The sequence below is a fragment of the Sceloporus occidentalis genome, unplaced genomic scaffold (assembly GCF_023333645.1).
Source record: "Sceloporus occidentalis isolate IW3139 unplaced genomic scaffold, rSceOcc1.0.p SCAF_6, whole genome shotgun sequence".
Taxonomy (NCBI): Eukaryota; Metazoa; Chordata; class Lepidosauria; order Squamata; family Phrynosomatidae; genus Sceloporus; species Sceloporus occidentalis.
This window is the reverse complement of record NW_028316986.1, coordinates 72,546,477-72,561,525: the sequence shown is the minus strand read 5'-3', so window position 1 is coordinate 72,561,525 and position 15,049 is coordinate 72,546,477. Positions and strand designations below refer to the sequence as shown.

The following is a 15,049-nucleotide window of genomic DNA, read 5'->3' as shown; positions in this document are numbered from 1 at the left end:
CTCTGAGCACACTTATGAAGAGTGGGGTATAAATACAATAAATAAAAAATAAAAATGGTGATCCTGTGGATGAGACATCTCCAAGATTCCCTGTCCTTAACTGTCCTATTCAGGTCCCTTTCTTCACTGTCCAACTCTCACATCCATACATACTGATGTGGAATACAATGGCATGGCCTATCCTCACTTTAGTGTTCAGAGTTATATCGTTGCAATTTAATATCTTATCCAGTTCTTTCATTGTGGCCTTTCCCATTTCTAATCTTCTGATTTGACTGCAGTTTCTGTTCTGGTCAATATTTGATCCAAAGTATGAAAACTCTTTAGCTATTTTGATTTTTTCATTATCTAGGATAAATTCGTGTAGCTCTTTCATGGTCATTGTTTTTTGTTATCTTAATGTTCAGCATTAAACCTACCTTGGCACTTTTTTTCTTTAACCTTCATTATGAGCCCAACAGAGCACTGAGATTATCAGGAGAAGCCCTTCTTTCTGTCTCACCACCCGCATAGGCTAATTTGGTGGGAACAAGAGATACAACCTTCTCGGTGGCTGCATGAGAAATTAGTGCAATATTTCTGTAAATACTGCAATCTTTTGTGTCTCCTTTTTGTGATAGGAATATATATTGATCACTACCAATCTTTGGGCTTTTGTTTTGTTTTGCTTTTCATATCTTGGCTCAATCATTAATCAGAATGGAGACGGCAGTCAATAAATCAGAGGGATGCTAGGACTTGAAAGGGCAGCTATGAAGGATTTGGTATTTTGCGGGAATTGATGTTTTATATGGTCTTAGATGTTGATATTGATGTTTTTATCGTTATCGTTATTCTTCTTGTTTTAATGTTGTTTTTAACTGTACACCGCTATGATCTTGTATAAGGAATAGCGGTATATAAGAATAAACTATTATTATTATTATTATTATTATTATTATTAGATATGATCTTCAAGTGTAAAAAATATACTGGTATATAACTGAATACTACATGGCATGGACTGTCCATGCCATTGCATGCCCAATTTCTATGTATGGTTGTGAAAGCTGGAGTGAAGAAAGTTGATAGAAAGTAAATCAACTCATTTGAAATGTGGTGCTGAAGAAGAGTTCTACAGATACCATGGGCTGCTAAAAAGACAAGAAAATGGATCCTAGAGAAAATTCAGCCTGAATTCTTTCTAGCAGCCAAGATGTCTAAACTGAGATTGTTGTACTTTTGACATATCATAAGAAGACATGACTCCCTAGAGAATGCAATCATGCTTGGTATAGTAGAAGGCAGTAGGAAAAAAGGATGACTACTTTACAGGTGGATAGACTCATGAAGGAAGCCATGACCCTGAGTCTCTGGGCACAGCTGATCAGAGTTCTAAGTAGAGCACTGAGCAGAGCTGATGATGATAGGTTGACTCTTTCATAGGGTTGCCATAATTTCAAGTCAATTTGACAGCAGTTAATAACAAACATCATAAATGTGATCCATGTAACACTAAAAATAGTAAAAGCTCTATGATCAGTGGTATGCTCCTGCCATCAAAATCAGGACAGGATTTTAATATGACTAAAAGTCCTAGCAGCCCAAATCAGAATACTCAATGGTGAGGAATGCTAGAGTTGTATTCCAACAGTAACTAGAGGTGATGAAAGAACACAGTTTCTTCTGATTTTCTAAATATTATTGCGATCTTACCTTCATCTGTGTGGTGCTTCCTTCTTAGCCATTTTTCCACTGTTTCAGCACTTACACTTTCTGACACAAATTCATCCAGTACCTGGGGGTGAAGAGAAAGATAGGCCTTCACTTTTTCATCTGTCAAACCTGCAAAAGAGAACATCACTGTTTATAGTATTGCTATTTTTATGAAAAGTATAATGGAAAGTGGTAATGCCACCCACAGTAGGAATAGGTTCTGATGTTCCTGGAAAATCCAATAATTATCTGGCCTAAAGTCATTGTCAAAATTAATTTGACAGATTATAGGTTAAAGGGTAATCTACAAGGAAGATGTTACATAAAAGACCACTCAGGGATTATTCTGAAAGAAATGCACAAGCAGAAAACTAAAAGTGAGCTTTGATTAATGAAAACCAATTTGACTGCATATGGAAGGCCAAGTGTCTGGAGAGTTTGAAAATGAGTAAACAAGCAAAGAAGGAATTAAAGTCACTGGAAATCCATGGTCCAATCAGGGGTGGCATGGGAGGTTGTTGCACCACTACCACAACCAACTTTTAAAAATTGTTTTGTTGAATTAGAAACAAAGTTGTGAGGAAACACTGCATTGAGTTGAGAAAAAGACATTTTACTCTTTTCTGGCAGAATGCGTATCTGCAGAAATTTCAGATGCACAGCTTGAGTACGGAGTAGTGCAAAACTAAATATAAAATTGCCAGATGTCCTTTCCAATCCATTTCACACTCCCATACACTTTGTCTAATAACACAGATTGAAGAAGTAACAGTGTACAGTGGGTCCTTCGTATCCACTGGGGTTTGGTTCAATGACTCTCCTGTTGATACCAAAATCTCTAGATTCATAAATCCCATTAAATACAATTGGATAGTGAAATGGTGTGCTTTACATAAAATAGCAAAATCAAGGTTTGCATTTGAAATTTATAATTGTTTTTAATATTTTGAATCCATGTATAACACATCTGTGGATATGGAAAGCTGGCTGTATGCAATAGAGAATTAAAGCAGTACTCAGCTGCTCCTGCTGAATGCCATGTCATTACTAGGCAGCATTGTGCAGTGATAATAATAATAATAATAATAATAATAATAATAATAATAATTTATTTCTATACCACTCTTCTAAAAATCAGGGTGGTGTACAACAAGAAAATCCATACAATTAAACATATTAAAATACATTAAAACATTGCAATAAAAACAAGCAAACTCATGCCAGTTCAACCAGCTGACGACGGAGGGGTGAGAAAATATACCGGGGGATAGAGTCAGGGGTAAGCCCGCTCCAAAAGATATGTTTTCAACCCCTTGTTAAATTGGGCCAGGGAGGTGGCCGAGCGGAGCTCAACGGGCAGCGAGTTCCAGAGGTTGGGGGCCAGTGTGGTAAAGGTCCTCCTGGTGGTAGTAACTAGTCTAGCCTTTGGAACTCTTAATAATTGCTGCCCAGTGATGATGGTGGCAGGCATGAACTGAGACTTCACTGGGCTGTATGATACCCATATGAAAAACAAAACAAAACAAAATAGGCAAAGCCCATTGTGGATTAGGTATTTAAAATGTAATTTGTAATGAAATCCTGGAAAGTAAAACAAGTACTAACATTCAGGAAAGTAAAATATGACAAGAGACATAATGTTGAATTTTAAAAGTTAGATAAAGAATAGCGGGGATGTGGGGAGAGAAAGAGTAGTATTACAACTTGTATGCTAAAGTAGAATTTGCATTATATTTATCATTTATTTATTTCACATACATGCTTTCTCTCAAAGTGGGACCCAAGGTGGCTTCCAAAAACAGCAAAGTAAAAAATGTTTAAAATAAAATTTAAAATTTAAATTTAAAATCCAAATAAAAACGTTCCCTGTTTAACCATTATACACCTGCTTAAACAAAAAGGTCAGTGAAAGGAAAATGAAATTCACATCATGGAAACATACAAAGGTAGCATTGAGATGGTGGTGGAAGAGATACCATTCTTTTTCCCAAAATAAAGAAAAGAAATATACGTACAATAAAATAAATTCCATTTTTCACTAATACATCCAGATTTTCTGAACAGCACAGGATAATGTTTTTAAATGGATTTTAATGTTACTGATAATTTAGTAACATTTTAACTTAAGGAGAAGCACACAGATGACACAGAAAACACTTGTCCTTGCAACATTCTTTTATAGAGGTGGCTACATTTTCATAGTATTACTACCCAGGGAACCAGGGCCAAAAACAGCTTTCCTAAATTTTGAAAAATGCTCAAATTAGCTGGTCCATCAAGAATCAATCCTGTTAATTTTTACATTACAAATCTTGCAAAATTCAACAATTGTTCCTGTACACACAGATGCAGTTTGGAGGCCCTTTCACACTACAGAGCTATAGCACTATGATTCCACTTTAACTGCCATGGCTGCATCAAAAGGAATCCTGGAATCTGAAATTGAAGATGGGGTATTAAGAGCCAGTGCTTTGAACACTGGACTATGACTCTGAAAACCAGGGTTCAATTCCCTGCTCAGCTATGAAAATCCACTGTGTGACCTTGAGTGAGTCACACACACTCTGCCCCAGAAAACCCCATGATAGGTTCACCATGTCAGAAATGACTTTAAGGCACACAACAACAACGAAGGGCATTTAGAGATTTCTATTGCCTTGTCATTGTTGTCTGCCTTCAAGTCACTTCTAACTTATGGAGAACCTAAGGCAAACTAAACTACAAATTCCAGGCTTCCATGGGATGTAGCCATGGTAGTTAAAAGAGAATGTGTGTGTATATATGCCTTTAAATTGACTGTTGATTTATGATGATCCCATGAATTCCATATGGTTTTCCTGGGCAAGTAATTCTCAGAATACAGCACTATAGCTGTATAGCCCAAGTATGAGGAGAAAGAAGAAAAGGGGATTAGGGTGATCTATAGGGTCCAAAGACATCTACTCGTCTTTCTGGACTGTTGGGACGCTTACTGTGTTTCAACCTACTTGTATAAAATGCCTGGTTTAAGTTAGGTGACTGTACGACACTCCCACATATTGGGTATGTCATGCAGTGTTTTCTTCAGTGAGAAACTGGATTTTTATTAGCATTCTCTTGACTTTGAATATGAGCTTGGATACCTGCCTAACATTACAATTCCAGTGTTAAAGACTGAAATCTGTGATAACTTTACACATAACTACAACTACTGATAAAAATATGCTCCATCAAGTGATCCTGTCTGTTTCATTATTTGAATCAACTAACAAACTCACACTAGAAAATGTATCTTTCTTACAGTGAACAGCAAAATTTGTCTGCATATTTATCTTTTTTTTCATTTTTATAGCATGAAACTAAAGACTATCATCACTTATAAAGACAGTAAGCATAACAGCACCACACAGCAGCAGCATTATAAGAGTACAAGTAATCCAGAAGCAATAATAGTAACTTGGCAGACATGACAGAATTTTAAAAAAATAAGTTAATGACTGCATTTCACTATTCATGACAGTCCCTCTCTTACCCTTGTTTAAATCCCATTGATGTCCATAAACTTGTTTATGCATAATAATGCAGGATCGCAGCAATTGAGATTAAATCAAGTTTTATCTTCATAGCACTATGGTAGAAAACCAGAAGCATGCATTTTAGAAATGCAGTTCTGAATCCTCTCAAAACTTTAATATTCAAGATTTTCTCATTTTGCAAGATTCTCATTGCAAAGCTCCACTTCTTGTCTACCAGAGTAATGAGATACAAATATTTTTCAAAGGAGTATCAGAAGCAACTGCATCAAAATGCCTAGAGGGAGCAAGTAACATGTTTTCACAAACATGGCACATACTGAATACTAAAGTGTTAATTAGTTCTGCTGGGGACAGAAGTACAGTAACTCCTTAACTACCGCTTCTCATTGAGAATGCACAAGTGAGAAGAACTTGTTCAGCACTAGTAATCATCATCACCATTTTAGCACTTATAAACTTCATACACTTTAGTAATTTTAAAACAAACCTGTAAGAGGGGTCATTTCTATCATCCTCATGGATGGGGAAAGACTGAGAGAGCATACTGCCTAAAGCAGGGTGGACAGCTGTCAAGAGTAAGGAGCCTGCATTAGCTCTCCAAGAGACTTTGGATGAAAGAAGCACTTTTTAACAACAGGAAGGGACCAGAAGTTAAACTTCAAGATTACTTCATATTACAAAAAAGGCCTCTCTGGGGCCTAGGGTTGCCAGGTGAAATAAAGCTCCTATCCCTTGAATGGTTGTCCAGATGAGGGGATTTCACCAGATGTTGTTTCCATGACAAGTAACACCTGCTCCAATTTTGTCTCCTATAAATTTTTGAAGGTACAGTACAGGAGCATCATCCATTATTTTACCAAGCAAGCCTACTAGGTCCTCAATATGTCAGAGGGGCAAAAATATGGCAAAATTGCCTGTGCATCCCATATATGGTATTTTGGAGCAAACCTTCCTCCCCCCATGGACCCTTGGTGCCATATGTATCCCACAGGTTACACGTTATCCCCTCTAAAACAACAGAATCTTGTGCCACCACCAAGATTCTATAGCATAAATTGTGGATTGGAGTCTCCTTCCTGAAATGCACACATAAAGAAAATATTCAATGCCTATAAGGATTAACAATAATTCTTGGTAAGGTAGAAAGCAGCAGAAAAAGAGGAAGTCTCATTACAGGTCAATCAAGGAAGCCATAATTCTGGGTTTGCAAGACCTGAGCAAGACTGTTGATAACAATCTATGGTATTCTTAGCACTCTTCACCAGCACCACATCTCAAGTGAATTAATTTTCTTCCTATCTGCTTTCTTTACTGTCCAGTTCTCACAGACATACATGGTAATAAGAAATACAATGGCTTGAGCAATTCTAACTTTAGTGTTCAGCCATTTATCTTAATATTTTAGGGTTTTGTCTAGTTCTTTCATAGCTGCCCTTTCCATTGCTAATCTTCTGATTTCTTGACTGAAGCTTCCCTTCTGATCAATGTTTGATCCAAGGTATGGGGTCTCTCTATTTTGATTTCCTCGCTATCTAGGTTGAATTTATGTAAATCCTCTGTAGTCATTAGTTTTGTTTTCTTTAACTTTAACATTAGGCCTGCCTTTACACTTTCTTCTCCAACTTCCTTTAGTGATTGTTCCAATTGTGTAATGTTTTCTACTAGTAGCATGGTGTCATCTGCATATCTTATGTTGTTGATATTCCTTCCTCCTATCTTCACTCCTTGTGTCCAAGCCTACTTTTCGTATGATATTTTCTGCATACAAGGTGAAGAGAAAGGGTGAAAGGATGCAGCCTTGCCTGACCCCTTTGCCATCTGGGAACCATTTACTTTATCTATATTCTGTTCTTAAGTACAGATTCCTCATCAGGACTATCAGATATAGTGACACTTCCATTTCTTTAATAGCATTCCATAGCTTCTTGTGATCTATGCACTCAAAGGACTTGCTATAGTCTATAAAGAACATGCTAATTTTCTCCTGAACAACAACAACTATAAGTAAATAGATTGGAATCTGTAAACACTCATGCTGTAATAAAATAGTTAAAAGCTGCAATATCGTTTTGAAGATACCAGACAATTCTTTCCTGTTGTGCTATTTAATAATAGTGAATCAGAGATTTTCTTGTTCACACTCTGAGCTAGCCACCAGCTCTAGATATTACTTGGAGGTAAGTCATGAAAATCACATATTTTGGCTATTGATGTGTCATAATATTTTGATATACAAATATCCAATTTTGCAAGGAATAATTGCTGGGTGGGGCATTACCTGTGCCCTTTCCAGTCTCTGGATATGTATGACCATCCATCCGCTCAACATAGCAGCCAAAGTCTGGATGGTATAAATAAGTCAACAGGTGACTTGAAGGTGCATAGACATGGAAGCAAACCATTTTCAGCAACTCTTAGGCTTAGCAAGAAAAAGAAACATAATAATGGTCTGTAGAGATTGTGTATAGGGCTGTGTGAAGTCATTTTAAAAATCAGCATCAAGGTAACCCAAAAAACCCCAAACCCTGCAGAATATACAGTTCTAATTAAATAAGTCTGTTTATGTGTATGTGCCTGTTTACATATGATTTCATAGGTATCTTAGGCAAGGAGTATCTCCCTATCTCTCCCTAATCCTTCACCATCCAAATTCCAAGGTTTCTGCTATCATATTTTGAAGCATATTTTTGTTACTGAGGTCTATTAAGTATACTATTTATACTGGTAGATTAAACTAGAATGATATGTAGTATATTAAGTGTGTAAGCTAGAAGCCCAGAAGTCACCAGTGCATATAATTCTTCCCTGACACTGAGTGAGAAAGGCTGTCAGCACCTGGAGGATTCATCTAGCAAGTAGCTGGTGAATAGACTGAGTCACTGCTTAGCGGATCCACTCCTCCAGGCACTGGCCATTGCTATGTCCATGTCAGCTATTGGCTTTACAAGCCACTTTGCTTTCTGTTTGAGAGAGTGAAGAGCAACAAAGGTATTATCCTGCATCTACCCATCTGAGAAGGGAGCATTGAGGAGAGGAATGGGGCCTTTTCAGAGGTCCTGCAGGCAAGAGGCCATACAGTGCTCCCAATCCCCAGTTTAACATAACGTATGCCCATATCCTAAAATTGCAGTGTTTTGAATTTTCCTGTTCTGGTCAGTATCAGCTTATGATATGGATGAAGGAATGCTGTAATGCTGAGACAGTATGTATGGTAACAACTGAGACATGGTACTTCTACTAAGAGTCAGCGAAAAAGAGCTGATTTTTATATGAAGAGTGAAACTGCTAATTAATGTTGTAATTACATAAATGGGGTTCATTTACAGCACTCTGAAGATTGGGTTATCAGTTCAAAATGCAAACAATTGGATATCTCATGGCCCAAACAAAACAGACTGGCTGTATTTTAGCTGCACACCTCCAATGTCCTCTGCTTTTAAGTTACAGCAAATGCTTGTGTCCACCACCCTCTAATTCTGCTGAAAGACAGGCTCCAGCATTTAATGCCAGGAATATTCAGATAACACACACACAAAATTCTGTGTAATTTATATATGAGTGTAAATAGTTTGATGAGTAGATCCAACCAGCACTTTTGTACACTGACAACCCTTGCACAGACTAGAGCACACTTTGTCAAGGAAAATGATTCTAAAATGTTTTATTTAGAATTGAAAGGAATCTATCAATACATGATAGTAACTGGTGGCTTCCAAACCAGTGGCGTGGTGAATACCCTCCAAGTTACAGGAATTATACAAGATACTGAGTCTATATGAGTAGGGGTTTACCACCTTGGACCACTCCTCTAAAGTCAGGACTAAAGACCTGAGTAGATTCACAACTCCAGACACCAATGTTACTGTTATGACAAAACTAGACAGTAGTTGCAATCCTGTATGGCTGTGTGGTGTAGTAGGTTGGACCTATGCTAGGCTGAGCCATATACCATTGTTACACAAATTACTCAGCAACCTTTAAAGTCCCCTGCATATCCATTTCCTTCCTTATGAGTAACGAACAGGATCGTAGAAGCAACTCCCCATAGAAGTGAAAGAGCTGAGATCTTTTGGGATCCTCTGGTGGTCTCAACACTGATGTCATTATTTCGCACCTGGCTATGGGAACATAGCCAGATAATTCTGCAATACTGTAATGTCTGCTCACCATGAAGCAGGGAATGGCTATGCAGGGGGGCTTCAGAGGCTGAAGGTGGAGTTGGAACCAGACAATGAGAGGAAAGAAGAGAATACCAACCCCCACAGTGCCCCAAAAAGGTCATACACATGTAAGGGAAACTTCTGTGTGTGCAAGTTCTTGACAGGACGCCACCTGGAAATTCCTGAAAGCCAACATGAGAATTAGAAATTCAGATCATACTAAACCTAACCTTCACCTCATCTGTGCTCTTGCCTATCTGTCAGTGTTATTCTCCGGAACGCTCCATACTAACCACCTGCCTGTGACCTTAGTTTGGCCTTTACATTGTTTTTTAAACCTTGTGGCCTATAGACTGATAAGATCCCAGTGTGATTAAAATAAACACCTTTCCCAGGACCTAAATTCAAACATCCATCTGGTACTGTAGTGCCAGGACTTCCTTACCTTTCCATTGCCCTTGCAGCTCTCTGTACTGTTCCCCCCCCCCCACGCAAAAAAAAAAAAAAAACCCATTAATGAGGGAATGAACTTTCCTTCTTTGTATCAAAAACAAGAAACACAGGTAGGAAATTCCTTTGTCGTCATAATTTTTGAAGGCATTCAAAGCATGTATATACACTGCTTCATTTGGATTAGATGCTAATCCCATTAAATGAATCCCTTCTTTGTTCAAAGTATCAACATTCAAAACCACTGACATAGAACTTTTGTAATATCTTTCTCAAGCCTTTTTCTGTTGTAACTAATTTAAGTACAATCTGCTGCAACAAATAGTTCAAAATGTATGGAACATGACACAACTGTCAAGTTGACATCAATCTGTGGTGACTCTATGAAAGATAGATCTGCTCAACTCTTGCAAACTCAGGGCCAGTTGCACCACTGGGGCTGGTGTAACCCAGTGTCATAATTCATGGTATCAACCCCATGAAGAAAAATTCTGCCTCCGAATCACAGATTTGCAATATATTTGTATTCTTCTCTATTCCCTCTCCTTACCTTCTTGTGTTTTAGGTGTCTCCAATGCTCCTCCACCAAATGCAACTGACCAAAATTAAGATTCTGGACACACCTACATGTAAAAACATAAATAGGTGGGCCTAGTTTACACCAACCTACTTCTTCCAACCCAGGAGGACCCAGTCTAAACTCACCCAATCAACTGGGGAGGTGGCAGTGGCCCTAGAGAAAATAAGAACACAGAGTCACTTGACTTCAGAGCAACTTTGTGAAGTGTCAGTGGCCCCAAGGAGAAAGAGGGGGGAAATCTTCTCCTCAGGGCCACAAAACTGTCTCCCCAGCAAGCAAATTTGCTCCAAAATCAAGCATCTCTACATGCCCAAAGACTTCAATCAGAACAAGATACCCAACTATTAATTCAATGGTGAGGGGGTCTATCAGGCCCATTTGTGGGGTAGCAGACTGGGTCCTCATGGCTTGGAGGAAGTGGGTTGAGGTAGACTAAAATGTCTATAACATATTTTATAGATAGCCATTTTGGTGTTACACCCTCTACCTACAGTGTCACCTAGTGCAATCCGGTCCCCTGCACCCTTCCTTGTGATGCTACTGCTCAGGACTGTGGCTTTCTTGATTGAATCAATACACTTACAATATGGTCTTCCTCTTTTCTTTCTACCTTCCACATTATCAAGCATTATCATATTTTCCAATGAGTCAGAAGCTTAATAACCAGAAGTGTGTTGTGATAGACACCAATTAAAAATATTACTTTTCCATTACTAAGAATATTATGGATTTTTTCTTTTCTCTGTGTCTGTTTCTCCTTATAAAAACACATATGCTTTTTAGTTGAGTGGGAACAGATTTTTCTTTCAGAATCCTTGCTAATCTAATCACTTGTGTAAATACTGAGAGATCTGCTAGCAGAGCCTGAACTACCTTTTTTTCATTTAAGTGTAACTGGCAATGGGTCGACACACTCAAGAGACTCAAGCCAATGTCCAATGCTGGATTTCCATTGGCAAAACTTCAGAATTCAGCAATTAGGAGACAGAGACATACCATCTTCCCATTGCAAACCCCTTGAGCCCCAAACCACTTCAGAACATGAAGAAATGCTCCAAAGGACTAGTTGGGAGTGCTAGAAGAAGGGAGAGGGAAGGAAGTTATGGTACTGCAGCACCAGCAGGATGTTTCAGTTCAGACCCTGAATTCAAATTCCTGCTTAGTTTTCAAGATGACTGTGGGAAAATATTATCTCTTACAATGTCATTGGATTGTCCTGGGGATCAAATGGAATAGCTCTATGTTACCCCCTGATTATTTTGAAGAAAGGATAGAATACAAAAGGGTGGCATTGCAATGTCATTAAAAACAGGAGTAGTAAACAGGGAAAGAACAAACTCAAACTATTTCTTACAGTTTGTCTATTAAAAGAGTATTTTGTTGTTGTTAACTAACCTCAAGTTGGCCTTCACACATTGTGAATGAGGCACCTCCAAGCCCCCCTTGTCCTCCACTTCTCTGCTCAGGTCCTGAAGACTCAGGGTCATGGCCTCCTTGTTTGAATCTATTCATCTGCTATGTGGCCTTCCTCTCTTTATACTGCTCTCCATCTTTCCTATCAATATTTCTTCTTCTAGTGATTCATCTCTTCTCAAGATGTGGCCAAAATATGACACTCTCAATTTAGTCATGTTGGCTTCCAGGGAGAGTGCAGGCTTGATCTGTTCTAGGACCCATTTGTTTATCTTTTTGGCATTAGCAGTCTTCTCCATTACCACATATCAAATGAGTTGATTTTCTTTCTTTCAACTTTCTTCACTGTCCAGCTCTCACATCCATAGACGGTGATGGGAAATACAATGGCTTGGACAATCCTAATGTTAATATTCAGTTTAATATCTTTGTACTTTAAGATCCTGTCTAGTTCTTTCATAGCTGCCTTTACCAATCCTAGACTTCTGATTTCTTGATTACAGTCTCTGTTCTGACCAATAATTGATCCAAGAAATGGAATATCTTCAACTACTTCAATTTCAATTTCAATTTCTTCTTCATCTACAGTCTATTGAATTCCTTTGGTCATTACTTTTGTTTTCTTAATGTTCAATGGCAAACTTGCCTTAGCAATTTTCTCTCTGAATTTCATTAGTAATTGTTTTTTAAAAATTGATCTTCGAGCAGTATGGTGTCATCTGCATATCTAAGATTGTTGATATTTTTTTCCTCCAATCTTCACTCCTCCTTCCTTCATGTCTAGACTTTCTCTGCGTATGATATTTCTGCATACAAGTTGATAGGAATGCAGCCTTGTCTATTTCTCTATATTTTGTTCTGATAATAGCCTCCACCCCCTGAGTACATTTTATGCATCAGGGCAATCAATTATACTGGTACACCCATTTCTTTAAAGTCAAGCCATAGTTTTTCATGATCTGTGCATCACATGCAGATTTTCTTCTGGAATTCCCTGGATCATTCTATTATTCATTGCATGTTTACAGTTTGGTCCCCAGTGTCTATTTCTTTCCTGAATCCAGCTTACATCTCTGAAATTTTTCTTTCCATTTATGATAGGAGTCCCTGCTGCAGAATTTTGAGAATGACTTTGCTTGCATAGGAAATGAATGCAGTTACTGCACTCTTTTGTGTCTCCTTTTTTGTGATGGGAATGTATACTGATTGTTTCCAATCTGTGGCCCATTATATTTTTTTTTCCATATTTGTTGGTAGATTTTAGTTAGACTTATAGTTGATTCCATTTCTGTAGATTACGTTCATTTTATTGGTATGTCATCTGTTCCTGTTACCAATTGCTTGGAGTGCTCTTTTAGCTTCACTTTCCAGAATTGTGTGTGTGTGTCATATTTGTATAATATTTCTTCCTATGTGTCATTCATCCTTTCTTCTCTTTTATATAGTTCTGTTGTGTATTGCTTTCCATTATCTTTTTATTTCATTTTGGTCACATAATATGTTCACCTTCTGATCAAATAGCATCCCCCTTCTTTGTTAAAATTTCCCTTTAATTTCCCATAATGTGACATTTCTTTCTGTCACATCAAAAATGCCCAATGAATTTCAGGCAGATTAAAGAATATATAAATAAATGAAATAGTATATTGCTTAGCAGCATCAGCAGTTTCAGCATAGTCCCTAACAATGACTATTGATACCAAAAAGAATTATTTTTCCCCCATCCTTTTTTAAAACTCCAAACTTAAGGGAGATTTTGTTGCACAATAAGAGTTACTGTGTATAACTTCCCTAAAAACTCAGTTAAGATTCATTGACTTGCAAATCAAGCATAATTTAGCATGTTCTAAGAAGGAAAAATAATAAAACAAACAAAAAATCTTATTTAAAAGACAGTATTTTAATAAATGCCCATAAAATTACCTATATTCTGGCCAAGATGTACTAACAGATAAGGTGGTATGGTGGCTAGGAGACAGAAATAAGACAGTTTGGCTTACGATCCATTGCTGCTCCTTGCTCCCATATTGTTTATCCTCAGCAATGCAACCTGTTAGTACAGGCAGCTCACATATAATCTTCATATGTAAAGGAAGACAGTCAAAATACAGAGCATCTATATGAATACACTGCTAGTTGACTGGCAATGTGAGTAGATAAGTAGACAGACAGATAGAAAATATAGGTTGAGTATCTGAAAATCTGAAATGCTCCAAAATTCAAAACTTTTTAAATGGGTGGCTAAGACAGTGACACCTTTGTTTTTTGATGGTTCAATGTACACAAATTTTGTTTCATATACAAAATTATTTTTAAATATTGTATAAAATTACCTTCAGTCTATATCTATAAGGTGTATATAAAACATAAATGAATTTCATGCTTAGACTTGGGTTTCCCTCTCCCAGACATCCCATTTTGTATGTGTAAATATTCCAAATTCCAAAATAATCAAAAATCAGAAACACTTGAAAGAATCCAAAAAACTGAACCAACCTGGGATGCTGAGCATTTCAGGTAAGGGATATTCCACCTGCATTTCTTTCCACCATGCATAGTTTGGCTGCAGAATGGCAGTGATGGCTGACAATATGGACAGCTTTAAAAGGAGACTGGACAAATTCACTAAGGATGGTGCAATCCACTGGATGCTATCCAGCTATCATGATGGATATATATTCCCTCAAAGAAAAAGACTTTCTTAGACCTGAAATGTCTCAGCCACCCACCCACCTCATGGCGAAAAAAATCACACACACTCTATGGGGTTTCTGGAGGCACCCGAGAGGCTAAGAATTTTTCCAGCTAGCCTTTGATGGTTGACTGCTCCAGAGGATTAGGTCCTGCAGAACAGTGCCAAAATGTCTTTGTTTTATTTGTAATTTTTGATTTTGACAAATAATTTTGAGAAATCAAGGAAATCAGAGAAATCAGTCCACAAGACACATTTTTCTTACCCTAATGTAGGCCTTTGGTCTGACCCACAGAGGTCCCATGTTCTGTTTTTATGTTGTCTTTCCATCACTTTGAGTTTTTTCTCACCACACAGGACTTTTCCTCAAAAGTTGAATGACAGGAATATCTAGTCTTATTTGATGGAACAATTTGCTCATCTTCTGTTCCCTCTATTCCACAAATGATGTGGCAAACACAGGCCACTCTAAGAATTGGACGGGGATCTAGAGGGGATAGACGTGACAAGCTGAACCTGAAAAGTTTAATTAGAAATCCAGTTC

At 37.7% G+C, this 15,049-nt stretch overlaps 1 protein-coding gene across 9 annotated transcripts in view; it reads right to left on the bottom strand.

The window, feature by feature from the left end:
- The window catches only part of PDE10A (phosphodiesterase 10A), a 378,653-nt gene that overhangs the window by 113,735 nt on the left and 249,869 nt on the right, over nucleotides 1-15,049 (bottom strand). For 5 of the 9 annotated variants that reach the window (XM_089530056.1, XM_089530051.1, XM_089530053.1 and 2 more), the window contains exon 3: nucleotides 1,696-1,824. In XM_089530056.1, coding sequence (XP_089386182.1) covers nucleotides 1,696-1,824 — 129 coding nt within the window. Of the gene's footprint in view, nucleotides 1-1,695; nucleotides 1,825-15,049 lie in introns of those variants that run through there. The other 4 variants (XM_089530059.1, XM_089530058.1, XM_089530057.1 and 1 more) reach the window with 2 other exon arrangements.